Below are 13,807 nucleotides of genomic sequence, written 5' to 3'. Positions count from 1 at the left end.
GCAAGCACTGATTAAGTTAGGTACGTGAAGTAAGCTTCGATCAGCTTAGATTAGGTGAACTTTCATTCCCTCTGGTATGATAAGAGTAAACTTGGATAAGCTTATGTACGGGGATGTAAGCTTTGATCAGCTTAGATTAAGCAAACTTTTATTAGACTCAATAAGGCGAAGTAAGCTTAAATGACCTGGGTTAAAGCGCACTTTGAATAATTCAGTTAAAGCTTTGATACCTTAAATACATATAAGCTTTGATCATCTTAAGAACAAGTAACTAAAGCTTTGATCAGCTTAGATATGGGAAATCCTTTATAAGCTTAGGCAATGAGTGAAAATGGAAAAGGCTCTGATAAGCTTTTGTCTCAAGAGAAATTCCTAAGCTTAATTAAGTGATCTTGGGCGTGTGTAACCCGAAGAGTTATCAAGACCCAACACTGTAGTGTCATATATATATATATATATATATATATATATATATATATATATATATATATATATATATATATATATATATATATATATATATATATATATATATATATATATATATATATATATATATATATATATATATATATATATACATATATCAGACATATCATGAAACGTTATCTGGTTATAACTTGATAAAATTATCGATTACAAATCAGTTAATTCTATAATTGCTATTTTCCTTTACTGATGTAATTATCAGATATTATCAATGGTAAATTACGAAGGTAGATAATGTAGTTATCTATTACTAAGGTAGATTATGTAGTTCCATATTACTAAGGTAGATTATGTACGTAGCAATCACTAAGGTAGATAATGTAGTTATCTATTACTAAGGCAGATTATATAGTTATCTACTCCTAAGGTAGATTAAGTAGTTATCTACTCTTATCTCCCCTTTGCTTGCTTCAACATCACAGGATCAGGCCCACATGGGTTCGAATCCCGGGCGCGGCATTATAACACCTACACCCAAACCATGTGTTCATCCTCACCTCGAGGGTGGTCGATAGATGGCTACCTGGCCTACTATCTCTTCGTTATCTCCCTCTTACCTATCATCTTCTCGCTATCAGAGTTTACCTCGTCTTATCTCCCTGTTATCAGACTTAACTCCTCCCCCCTATCTCCCTGCTATCAAGACTTTACCCTCCCTTATCTCTCAGCTATCATACTTCACCTTCTCTCCCCGTAATAAGACTTCATCTTCCCTTATCTCCCCGTAATAAGACTTCATCTTCCCTTATCTCCCCGTAATAAGACTTCATCTTCCCTTATCTCCCCGTAATAAGACTTCATCTTCCCTTATCTCCCCGTAATAAGACTTCATCTTCCCTTATCTCCCCGTAATAAGACTTCATCTTCCCTTATCTCCCAGTTATCACACTTTACCCTCCCTTATCTCTCAGTTATCACACTTTACCCTCCCTTATCTCTAAGTTATCAGACTTTACGCTCCCTTATCTCTCAGCTATTAGACCTTACCTTCCCGCTATTAGTCTCTTTTACCTCCCAGCTATATCAGTCTTCACCATCTCTAATCTCCATGGTATCAGGCTCTATCTCCCTTATCTCTTATCAGACTCCTTCATTTGCAGGATTAACACAAATCTCTCATGGGCCCAACAGCGTAAGGTGGCCACGTCTCGGGTGAGGGGGGGGGGGGGGTGTCTTGATGGCCACAATGGTTATACAGATAAGAGTCACAGTGGCCATAGCTGAGGTTTCAGTGGCCAACTCTTGGGAACCACACACACACACACATACAGACACACACACAGAGTTCCAGCCTCGCCTCATCTGGCCACGTCTGGAGGCCATAATGGCCTCGTTTGAGGGCCACCCTGGAACCAATGGCCATGTGCCTTACTCTATCGATACCATTTCAAGGTCAAGCGTCACCAAAAACACCATCCTTCATGACTCATTTGACCTTTTTTTCTTTTCCCTTCTTGTACGAACATATCAAATGGGAGTTCCACTAAGTTTCTATTTACTTCATGGGGGAAAGACAGGCTGTTAATGGACCAAATATCGTGTGGAATATTCAGACTCGATGTGGAATATTCAAGACTCGATGTGGAATATTCAAGACTCGATGTGGAATATTCAAGACTCGATGTGGAATATTCAAGACTCGATGTGGAATATTCAAGACTCGATGTATCATTACCCTTCAATGATACACTACTGTATGAACTGTATCGTCATAATACAACCCTTGGCCTACTCTCCGAATGACGAGGGAATATATCAAAATAATACACTCTCACGTCCTTTGAGAATATATAAATTTTATTACAAAAATACAACAAATAAATTATCACCAACAAATAAATTATGAATATCTTTGGCTTCAAGACTACAGGGAAAAGGTTAAGATTAATTATATAATTAAGTATTAAAAGGGGAAGAAGTATTTATAAGTTCTAATTACTTTTAATGATGTGAGGGAAGGGGAGGGGAAGAAGAGTGACATGTTTAGCTGCGAGTGATATCAACTCGTGTTATTATTATGAGTGGATGATGGATGGCCTGGGTGCTCAACACATCCAAGCAGATGGATCCTCTCGAAGTGAGTGACAACAGGAAACCCACTGACTGTCACCATGAACACACTGGAAAGATAAAAATCACGTTCCAGCGAGATAAAGGACCTGTTTGGAGGGACAAGAGAGAATTTCCTGGAAATGGTAGACCTTAAGAGAGAGATTCGCTTTTGGGGGTTTCACCTCTGGATATTTTTTTTTTTTCTTCTTCTTTTGGAGAGAATCCTCCTCGGAGGCTTCCAAGTGGAGCAGCTTATTTCGAGACTTCGAAGTAGAGCAGCTCATTCGGAGGCTTCGAAGTAGAGCAGCTCATTCGGAGGCTTCGAAGTGGAACAGCTCATTCGGAGGCTTCGAAGTGGAGCAGCTCATTCGGAGGCTTCGAAGTGGAGCAGCTCATTCGGAGGCTTCGAAGTGGAACAACTCATTCGGAGGCTTCGAAGTGGAGCAGCTCATTCAGAGGCTTCGAAGTGGAACAGCTCATTCGGAGGCTTCGAAGTGGAACAGCTCATTCGGAGGCTTCGAAGTGGACCAGCTCATTCGGAGGCTTCGAAGTGGAACAGCTCATTCGGAGTCTTCGAAGCGGAGCAGCTCATTCTGTAGCCTTTACCGATGGAGAACTTCTTTAATCTTTTTCAATGGAATTCTGAAACCGCGTCGCATCGCATGGAGACTTCTCGTGAGACGCTTGTGGTAACGCGTCCAGGAGACTGATGGACACTGGGACAACTGGAGACCCAGAAGTGGATGGATGGAGGAGACACACACAACACACTGGAAGGTTCCCGATATATATAATAAAGTCCGGAACTTGGAGATTCTGGAATGAGAGGAGACACACTGGTGAGAGAGAGAGAAGCTTTCTTTCCACCGCAAGACTATTGTCATCACGATTCTAAAGCATCTTCATTAACCATGGATGATAATGAGTAATTATTGACGTGCACTTAATGACTATAATGAATTGGGGTGAACTTAGTGACTATAATTAATTGGTGTGCACTTTGATAAATTGGTGCACTTAATGGTTATAATTAATTGGTGTGCACTTACTATAATAAATTGGTGTATTTAATGGCTATAATTAATTGGTGTGCACTATAATAAATTGGTGTTCACTTAATGACTATTATAAATTGGTGTGCACTTAATGACTATATAATAAACTGGTGTGCACTTAATGACTAGAATCAATTGGGGTGCACTTAATGGCTATAATTGGCGTGCACTTAATGACTGTAATCAATTGTAATTACCTTTTCTTCTTAGAATATCCCGGTGCGAGCGGAGCGTTGGGTTCAGGTGTGGACGGTGGTGGTAAGACTGTGGGCGTGGTGTGGGCGGCGGGTGGACGGGGGGGTGTGTGTGGGGCGCCGCCCTGGGCGTGCCCACGGAGCTGGCCGCCCGGGCGAGGCAGAGGGTGGATGGAGGTTTGGAGACGGAAGGGGGGAGGGAGTTAGCTGGGTCTACCGCCGACCACAGTGACCGGGCGGTGGAGGGCGTGGCGCCGCCCAGCCTCGCCCATCTGGGCCAGCAGGGAGCTCCTGTAGACGTCGTAGTGGGCGGGGGACGGCAGATTTGCCAGGCCCACCAGCGGGTTTCTGGGCGGGGTGCTGCTGGGGTGGGCGTCGGACAACAAGTGATCCACGCTGAAGGAGGTGGGCGGCTGCTGGGGAGGTGGGCTGAGAGTGGTGGGCTTGGGTAGGCTGGCGGGCGTCGGGGGCCCCGCAGGCGGTCCAGCCGGGCTGAGGTGGGCGGTGGGCAGCATCCCAGGGTAATAGGTCGGTGGGTAACCGCGGTAGAGTGCTGCCGCCGCGGCCGCGGCAGACGCCTGCTGGTAGAGTGTGGTGGAAGCCAGGCCGCTCGAGAGCGCCCCTGGGAGCGAACCCAGCGGGCCGCCGAGACCCGCGGCGGCGGCGGCCGCGGCGTAGGGCGCCAGGCTCAGGGGGGGGTAGCACCCGAAGCGGCTGAGGAGCGACTGCTTGAAGGCAGCAAGGCGGTTCCGCGAGGCCGCGGTCGAGCGGCGGCGGAGCTTGCCCGTGGTGCTGCCGATGAAGACCTCCTCCGACGAGGGGTCGAGCATCCAGTAGTTGCCCTTGCCGGGGTCGTCGTAGTGGCGGGGCACCTTGACGAAGCACTTGTTCAGGCTCAGGTTGTGGCGGATGGAGTTCTGCCAGCCCTGCTTGTTCTCCCGGTAGTAGGGGAAGTTCTTCATGATGAACTCGTAGATGCCGCTCAGCGTCAGCCGCTTCTCCGGCGAGGACCTGATGGCCATCATGATCAGGGCGTTGTAGCTGAAGTGAGGCTTCTCGTGCTTCTTCTTCTTCTGGTCTCCTCCTTCCTCCTCCTCCTCCCCCTCTTTCTTCTCTCCTCCCTTCTCCTCTTCCTTGTCCTGCTGCTCCTCGACTTCGGAGTCGGACATGACCCCTGGTGAGGGACTGGCCGCGCCCGTCACGTCGATGTCCTCCTCCTCCTCGTCCTCCTCCACCGCCGCCGTCATGTCGAAATCCTGGAGGCAGAGGTCGTCCTCCTTCCTCGGCTGTTCCCTCGCGCCTTCGGGAACGGCGTTGAGCACGGCCTCCGACAGAAGGGAACTGATGGAGAAGGAGTGCTTCAAGGGCGTGTGGTCCATCCTGTTGCTGCTACTCTGTATATTCCCACAACCGACGTTCACCATTGTTACAGAGAGAGAGAGAGAAAAAAAAAACCACAAACAAAAGTATCGAGACGAAGGAACGAGGATGAAGCGCAGTCTTAAGCGATTACCATTTTTCTTCGTCTGAGGCAGAGCAACACACTACCCTCCTACGGTCTTCAGGGAACTGATGCCCTTTACCTGTCCGCCTCGGATTTTACATCGGTAAACTCCTCCCACTCCTTCGCGCGAGGGCCAATCAAAGGACGGCAATCTGTTAAGCCCCACCCCATCAATAAGCCGCTGTCTCACTGGCCAACAGAAATTTTAAGGCGGAGTCTCCCCGACAGTAATGGAACTTGCCAATTTCCATCAAATATTTGCACACAACAATATCACATAAAAAAATACCAAAATATAACAAATGCAAAATAATATTCAATGACGATACAATCAGTCTTTTACCTCCTATCATCACGTCTGGGGTTAAAGAAGAAAATGCTCATCAGAAATGATATAAAAAATAAGTGTAAATACCACAATTGGCAACTTCAACTCAGCTGTCGACAAATACCTTTTCTTTCCACGTGAAAATAGCGAAGAAAGGTATTTTCACACCTCTCCCACGAGCTGTCACGTCTGGCCAGCCGGATTACCGGACAAAGGGGGGGGCCGGTCCGCTGGAAACCACACACACACACACACACAGACATACACCCCCCCTCTCAACGTACGGCAGTGTGCGATTTAATTCAGCGTTGCCCTTCGACGCCAAGACGATCTTCTGGGGGGAGTCGATGCGGCACGGTGGTCTGCCTAGTCCGCTAGACCCACCTGGTTGAGGGGAGGGGCATATATTAGTCGGGTTTCCAAAGGGTGTTAGATTTATTACAGGTATTTTGTATGTTTATTGTATGTACTCTACGTATTATATGTTTTGTGAGGGCAAAGGTATATAACACATGCCCTATCGTCCTTAGGTGATAGAAGTTGATTTTGAATATATATATATATATATATATATATATATATATATATATATATATATATATATATATATATACAAAGGCAAAGGGGATAAGAGTGAGTGCTCAAACTACAGAGGTATAAGTTTGTTGAGTATTCCTGGTAAATTATATGGGAGGGTATTGATTGAGAGGGTGAAGGCATGTACAGAGCATCAGATTGGGGAAGAGCAGTGCGGTTTCAGAAGTGGTAGAGGATGTGTGGATCAGGTGTTTGCTTTGAAGAATGTATGTGAGAAATACTTAGAAAAGCAAATGGATTTGTATGTAGCATTTATGGATCTGGAGAAGGCATATGATAGAGTTGATAGAGATGCTCTGTGGAAGGTATTAAGAATATATGGTGTGGGAGGCAAGTTGTTAGAAGCAGTGAAAAGTTTTTATCGAGGATGTAAGGCATGTGTACGTGTAGGAAGAGAGGAAAGTGATTGGTTCTCAGTGAATGTAGGTTTGCGACAGGGGTGTGTGATGTCTCCATGGTTGTTTAATTTGTTTATGGATGGGGTTGTTAGGGAGGTAAATGCAAGAGTCCTGGAAAGAGGGGCAAGTATGAAGTCTGTTGGGGATGAGAGAGCTTGGGAAGTGAGTCAGTTGTTGTTCGCTGATGATACAGCGCTGGTGGCTGATTCATGTGAGAAACTGCAGAAGCTGGTGACTGAGTTTGGTAAAGTGTGTGGAAGAAGAAAGTTAAGAGTAAATGTGAATAAGAGCAAGGTTATTAGGTACAGTAGGGTTGAGGGTCAAGTCAATTGGGAGGTGAGTTTGAATGGAGAAAAACTGGAGGAAGTGAAGTGTTTTAGATATCTGGGAGTGGATCTGGCAGCGGATGGAACCATGGAAGCGGAAGTGGATCATAGGGTGGGGGAGGGGGCGAAAATTTTGGGAGCCTTGAAAAATGTGTGGAAGTCGAGAACATTATCTCGGAAAGCAAAAATGGGTATGTTTGAGGGAATGGTGGTTCCAACAATGTTGTATGGTTGCGAGGCGTGGGCTATGGATAGAGTTGTGCGCAGGAGGATGGATGTGCTGGAAATGAGATGTTTGAGGACAATGTGTGGTGTGAGGTGGTTTGATCGAGTAAGTAACGTAAGGGTAAGAGAGATGTGTGGAAATAAAAAGAGCGTGGTTGAGAGAGCAGAAGAGGGTGTTTTGAAATGGTTTGGGCACATGGAGAGAATGAGTGAGGAAAGATTGACCAAGAGGATATATGTGTCGGAGGTGGAGGGAACGAGGAGAAGAGGGAGACCAAATTGGAGGTGGAAAGATGGAGTGAAAAAGATTTTGTGTGATCGGGGCCTGAACATGCAGGAGGGTGAAAGGAGGGCAAGGAATAGAGTGAATTGGAGCGATGTGGTATACAGGGGTTGACGTGCTGTCAGTGGATTGAATCAAGGCATGTGAAGCGTCTGGGGTAAACCATGGAAAGCTGTGTAGGTATGTATATTTGCGTGTGTGGACGTGTGTATGTACATGTGTATGGGGGGGGGGGGCCATTTCTTTCGTCTGTTTCCTTGCGCTACCTCGCAAACGCGGGAGACAGTGACAAAGTATAAAAAAAAAAAAAAAAAAAAAATATATATATATATATATATATATATATATATATATATATATATATATATATATATATATATATTATGTTATTTCTTACGTCTCTGTTGCACCTCAGCCCCGGAACCCGACCTAATCTCGCCTCGCCCCGCCCCGCCCCGGAGCCTGATCCGCCCCTCACCCCGCCCCGGAGCAGTCTAACCTTCCCGAATCCAACCTCCCCCTCATCCCCCAGACTGGAACACGATCTACCTTCACTCCCGGACCCGGAGCCCTGCCTTCCCTGATCCTCGCCCCGGAGACCAGGTTGCCCTAATCCCCACCCGGGAGCCCAGCTTGCCCTGGGTCCTTCCCCCGAAGCCCTGCCTGCCCTGGGTCCTTTCCCCGGAGCCCAGATTGCTCTAACCACCCTGTTCTGGAGTCTGGGAGAGCCCTAGATCCTCTCCCTGGAGCCTGAGCCTACTGCAGGTAAGGACGCCATGGTGCTCCTGTGGAAGGGAAGGTGTTCCTCCCCCGTACATCGCAGTCACTTGGGTAGAGGTCCTCTCTACCATCATCACCCAATCTCTGGGGTGTAGGCCCTCACCATCACCTTCCCTCAGTCTCTGGGGTGGAGGCCCTCACCATCACCTTCCCTCAGTCTCTGGGGTGGAGGCCCTCACCATCAACTTCCCTCAGTCTCTGGGGTGGAGGCCCTCACCATCACCTTCCCTCAGTCTCTGGGGTACAGGCCCTCACCATCACCTTCCCTCAGTCTCTGGGGTGTAGGCCCTCACCATCACCTTCCCTCAGTCTCTGGGGCGGAGGCCCTCACCATCACCTTCCCTCAGTCTCTGGGGTGTAGGCCCTCACCATCACCTTCCCTCAGTCTCTGGGGCGGAGGCCCTCACCATCACCTTCCCTCAGTCTCTGGGGTATAGGCCCTCACCATCACCTTCCCTCAGTCTCTGTGGTGGAGGCCCTCATCATCACCACCCTCTAGTCTCTGGGGTATAGGCCCTCACCATCACCTTCCCTCAGTCTCTGGGGTATAGGCCCTCACCATCACCTTCCCTCAGTCTCTGGGGTGGAGGCCCTCACCATCACCTTCCCTCAGTCTCTGGGGTATAGGCCCTCACCATCACCTTCCCTCAGTCTCTGGGGTGGAGGCCCTCATCATCACCACCCTCTAGTCTCTGGGGTATAGACCCTCACGATCACCTTCTTCCAGTCTCTGGGGTGTAGGCCCTTACCATCACCTTCCCTCAGTCTCTGGAGTGGAGGCCCTCATCATCACCTTCCCTCAGTCTCTGGGGTGGAGGCCCTCATCATCACCTTCCTCCAGTCTCTGGGGGCGTTAGGCCCTCACTACCATCCTCACCACATCTCTGAGGGTGGCGCTCCAGCCCTCCTCATCACCACCACCACCACTCTATAGCCAAACTCGGCCGTTCCTCCCGTCAGTAACGTATGCCTCTCCTCGCCCAAGACAGGATCGGGTGCTAATCCCCGATGATTAAAACGTCATTTGAGGCGCCGACTTGCGGGCGTCTCGCGTCGTGGGCGGAGGAGGGCCTTCGGCAAAGGGTGGGACACCCCAGGTGCTAATCCCACCCTCTCTCCTCCAACATCAAGACTATTAAAACATCATTTGTGATAGGGTGGTGGTGGTGTGTGTGTGTGTGTGTGTGGTGGTCGTCTGGGAGGGTAGTACTTGGGTGGTGGTGGTCGTCGTAGTGAAAGTGAACAGCAAGTTCCTTAAACGACCCTAAAGACGCTGGTTCACTGGTTCACGACGTTAACAGCCGATTGGGGAAACACGTCAAAACCAAACGTAGATGACCACTGTCTCCTTAAAGAGCACCCTGGCACGGTAACGACCCATGACCCTAGTAAGGTGTTGCCTATGTTAATTACATGTCAGATGTTAAATAAATCATATACGTACATGAACGACAATTTGGTACGAGTGGAATCCAAGTGGATCCAAATAACAGCCAAGTATAGGCCACAGAACCCACTATACCCGACATAAGAGACTTGTGTACATATACTTTGCTTCCTCCCTCAGGATCCACTTATACGAATTATGTGATTAAGGACACTATGAAGTGTCCTCCAGCAGATATCCTTGTTCTAAGACCATCAGGTTTCTTGTTATAAGACCATCAGGTCTTGTGTTATCTGCTGGGATTTCCCATGCACTCTCCTCCAGCCGATTAACTCGTCATAGACCATCAGCTCTTGTGTTACCTGCCTCTCCCATGTACTGTCCTCTAGCAGATAACCTCGTCAGACACCATCAGGTCTTGTGTTATCTGGGCACGTCCTGTCTGTCCTCCAGTAGATAACATCCTCACTTGGGCTATTCCCATGTCCTCTCCTTCATCACACTGCCAAGAACCAGTGTTTTTTTTTTTTTAACATAATACAAAGTTCCCAGATTGGAAACAACATTAAGAGCATGATCCATACCGACCCTTCTCTAAACCAAGTCACTAGAGGATGTTAAAAGGAGCAACGAGTCATCTTCCTCACGAAGTGAATTCTTCGCCATCTTCACCGCTCTCCAGCTACCAGAAACCATCGTCTCTGACAGCCAGCTCAATCTCCTCGGATCATCCTCAGTACTTTGCCCTCAAAAAAAAAACCCTGAGATCAGAATGTAACATTCAATTCACTGAGACCCGATACAGATGTGCCAAACACTAGTGGCAAAAGGAATTCAAGTGGAACTGTTGTGGGATTCCACCTCCGAGAGCATCATTTGAATGGATGCCTTTAGCCGACATGGAACTCAATACTACTGGGCTGTCAAACGCGAGTGTTAATAAAAAAAAAAAGTATAATAAGAAAACAACTGGCTTATGAATCTGAGTCAAATAGGGAAGTATATAGAGGTCGGAGCAAACTTATTCGTCCAGTAATGCAGTGATGGGTGAAGGGTACATGGCCAAGGGTTAGGTGGAAACAAGTATAGAGAGAACAGGAGGGAAATGGGGGAGGGGGACACTACGTCGACGTGGGAGGGTGATGGGTGGGCCCGAGTGGGCTCAGGGACTTAAGGGGTCGTCCCTGTCCCATTAGAAAAGGGACCAGAGGGAAAAAAAATAGCTGTATCTTGATTCTATCGCCATTAACGGCACTTTTGTGTAAATCAACGGCACTTGTGTAAACGAACAGCACTTCTATGTAAACGAACGGCACTTTTGTGTAAATGAACGGCACTTTTGTGTAAACGAACGGCCCTATGGTGTAAACGAACGGCCCTACGGTGTAAATGGACGGCACTTTTGTGTAAGTGATCGGCACTTTTGTGTAAACGAACAGCACTTCTATGTAAATGAACGGCACTTTTGTGTAAATGAACGGCCCTATGGTGTAAACGAACGGCCCTTTTGTGCAAACGAACGGCACCTTTGTGTAAACGAACGCCACTTCTATGTAAACGAACGCCACTTTTGTGTAAATCAACGCACAACACATACAAGTACATGGTTTACAGAGTGATGCAGGTGGTTCCATGAGGGAGAGTTTTAGATTTCATATGAAAAGCAATTTTGAATTTATATGATCGATACAAAGCATTGGTACGTAGTGCCTGGCCAATACAGAACATATGGCGGGTACAGTACCCCAGCACAGGAGGGGGACAGGTAAGGGGCCCTCGTGGGCCCACGGGTGTCCGACAATACATTGACATAGTGGGGAGACGAGAGGCCCAAGGGACTCACAAGGTTCCTCTTCCCGTCCCTGCAAGTACAAACGTTCAACTCATCCCGTCCCTGCAAGTACAAACGTCCAACTCATCCCATCCCTGCAAGTACAAACGTTCAACTCTTCCCGTACAAACGTTCGAAAGGACGTGTGTCTGATCCATCATCATCATGGGGCATATTAGGTAAAACGTTTGTCTACAGGAAATGACATCATCGTCCATGTCATAACACACACAGACACACACACTAGAACACTTCTCTTAAGTACTGACTAAGCTGAGTCTTCCCGGAGGTCAGTGTGACCAAACCTTGCAAACCTTTCGTTCACAATGAGGTAACCTGAAATTATCATTATTTCTTCTTTTTTTCTCCCCCCAATTTTTCCACATTCTTCCATTTTCTTTTCTTTTCCTTTTCTCTCCGGATCACGTCCATGACGTCAGCCGCTGGTACGGCAAAGGAGCGACCGCAAAGCTTGCGTAACGAAGTGACTTTTGAAACGCGTCATGTTATACATTCTCCAGCCACTGGGGTCTGACACATGAAGACGCACGCCCCCCTTCCCTCCCTTTTGTGACTTGCGTCATCCTTCTGCGTCCACGCTCACATGGATGAGCGTGGCTGACGCGCGACAATGGCCCCCGACAGCGGAGAAACACGACGCTAAACGGTCAGCGAACTGCGCCGCCGAGCTGACACCGTCTGACACTGGCCAGGGAGACTGCTGACGTTTCGCTTGCGAGGAAGGAAAAGTTTGGTTCGTGATGGAACGCCGGTGACTGACGGGGTAAGTGTCGCTGGAACGCCACCAGATGACAGTATCGCTGGAACGCCATCAGCTGACAGTGTCGCTGGAACGCCACCAGATGACAGTATCGCTGGAACGCCATCAGCTGACAGTATCGCTGGAACGCCAGCAGCTGACAGTATCGTTGGAACACCGAATGTTGACAGTATCTCTGGAACACCGAATGCTGACAGTGTTTCTGGAACACCTGCGACTTACGAGAGTGTTGCTGGCCTCTGGTGGCCCAAGCACGAGACCAAGACAGACAGACACCCACAGCTCCACACAGTTCCAGACAAGCAAAACTGAGGGAGGATCCTGGAAGCGGGAGATTCTACTGGACCATCTTCGGCCCTGAAAATGCAAGGGTTCTTCCCAGTTCCAGACGATCTTCCTGGAAAGACTGGACGAAGATCACCATCTAGACATCATGCCTTAATGAGGACCTGTGAATATGCCTACGTATGAGTCGAGGGTGCCAATGCAGAGGTCAGAAACCACCAAGAACTGATTGATGGTTTGTGGAAAGGACGACACCATACAATTCCAGGACCCTCAGGCCAGCTGGACGGCCCGTGTGCACAGCTGCTACCTCACATTTGCAAACGTCACTACATTCATCCCCTAAAGCAGTCAAAAATATGCTGCAAAAATTACTAAAAGTGCTTACGTTCTGATCAGCAAGATGAAATGGAATCCAGATGAGGCATTAGGTCTACAGAGGATCTGCGAGTGCAAGATTTTGAATCAATATTGGTAACAGAACGTCGATAAGCGAGTGTGATGGCGTCTGCTTTGTGAACTCTTGAGGTGGGGGCCACAATGCGGGAGATCCATGTCCCTCCCCCTCCCTTTTTTTTTTGGGGGGGGGCGGGATGGCTGAAGACCTCAGCCGACTTCGGGAGACTTGAGCATATGTCGGGACCAAACACCGCCGCCGCCACCCACACCTCTCTCGTCCGTCTCTCTCTCTCTCTCTCTCTCTCTCTCTCTCTCTCTCTCTCTCTCTCTCTCTCTCTTGTTTCCCCGGGAGTCCTTCCCGCTCGTGTGGTGACCCAAGCCGGCGTCACACGTCACCAGAGGGAAGCCCTAAGCTCGTGATGTGATCACCTCGACACACACCGGGTCTTCTTTGCCCCCCACACCGCCAACACCCACACCACATATAAAGAGGACGCGGGTAGCGGCGGAGGCCTCCTCCTCCTCCTCCTCCTCCTCCTCCTCCTTCTCCACCTCCTCCTCCTAATTCGTCGTCGACGGCGCGCGGCGGGTGTTTCCAGGAGTGAGGCGAAGTGGGGAGTTCTTCCAGAGGGATCCAGCGACTCGAAGTGCAGAGAGGAGGGAAGTATTTACGTACATCACTTGAAAACACCGAGCCTCAGTGTGTGTGTGTGTGTGAGTGTGTGTGTGTGTGTGTGTGTGAGTGTGTGTGTGTGTGTGTGTGTGGTAAGTGATGCAGAAGACCTCAGCATGGCCACATTTGACGTCCAGGGAGCCCCTACAACTGCCCACCAGCCACCGGGCCACATTATGCAGAGCTCCTCCCGCCCTCAGCGCCACCTGCGGATAATTCT

General features: G+C 48.5%; 1 protein-coding gene across 1 annotated transcript; it reads right to left on the bottom strand.

Annotated features, from left to right (window-relative positions):
* Positions 1 to 2,265: 2,265 nt before the first annotated feature.
* LOC139764437 (uncharacterized) lies at positions 2,266 to 5,433 on the bottom strand. Its single transcript, XM_071690990.1, has 2 exons — positions 3,794 to 5,433; positions 2,266 to 3,357 (listed from the first exon to the last, which is right to left on the bottom strand). Exon 1 carries the CDS (start codon positions 5,212 to 5,214, stop codon positions 3,994 to 3,996), a length of 1,221 nt encoding a protein of 406 aa, XP_071547091.1. The 5' UTR covers positions 5,215 to 5,433; the 3' UTR covers positions 2,266 to 3,357; positions 3,794 to 3,993.
* Positions 5,434 to 13,807: the final 8,374 nt, after the last annotated feature.

This window comes from Panulirus ornatus, chromosome 50 (assembly GCF_036320965.1).
Source record: "Panulirus ornatus isolate Po-2019 chromosome 50, ASM3632096v1, whole genome shotgun sequence".
In the NCBI taxonomy this organism is placed as follows: Eukaryota; Metazoa; Arthropoda; class Malacostraca; order Decapoda; family Palinuridae; genus Panulirus; species Panulirus ornatus.
The sequence above is the reverse complement of the archived record's forward strand: the minus strand, read 5'-3'. Positions and strand labels throughout refer to the sequence as shown.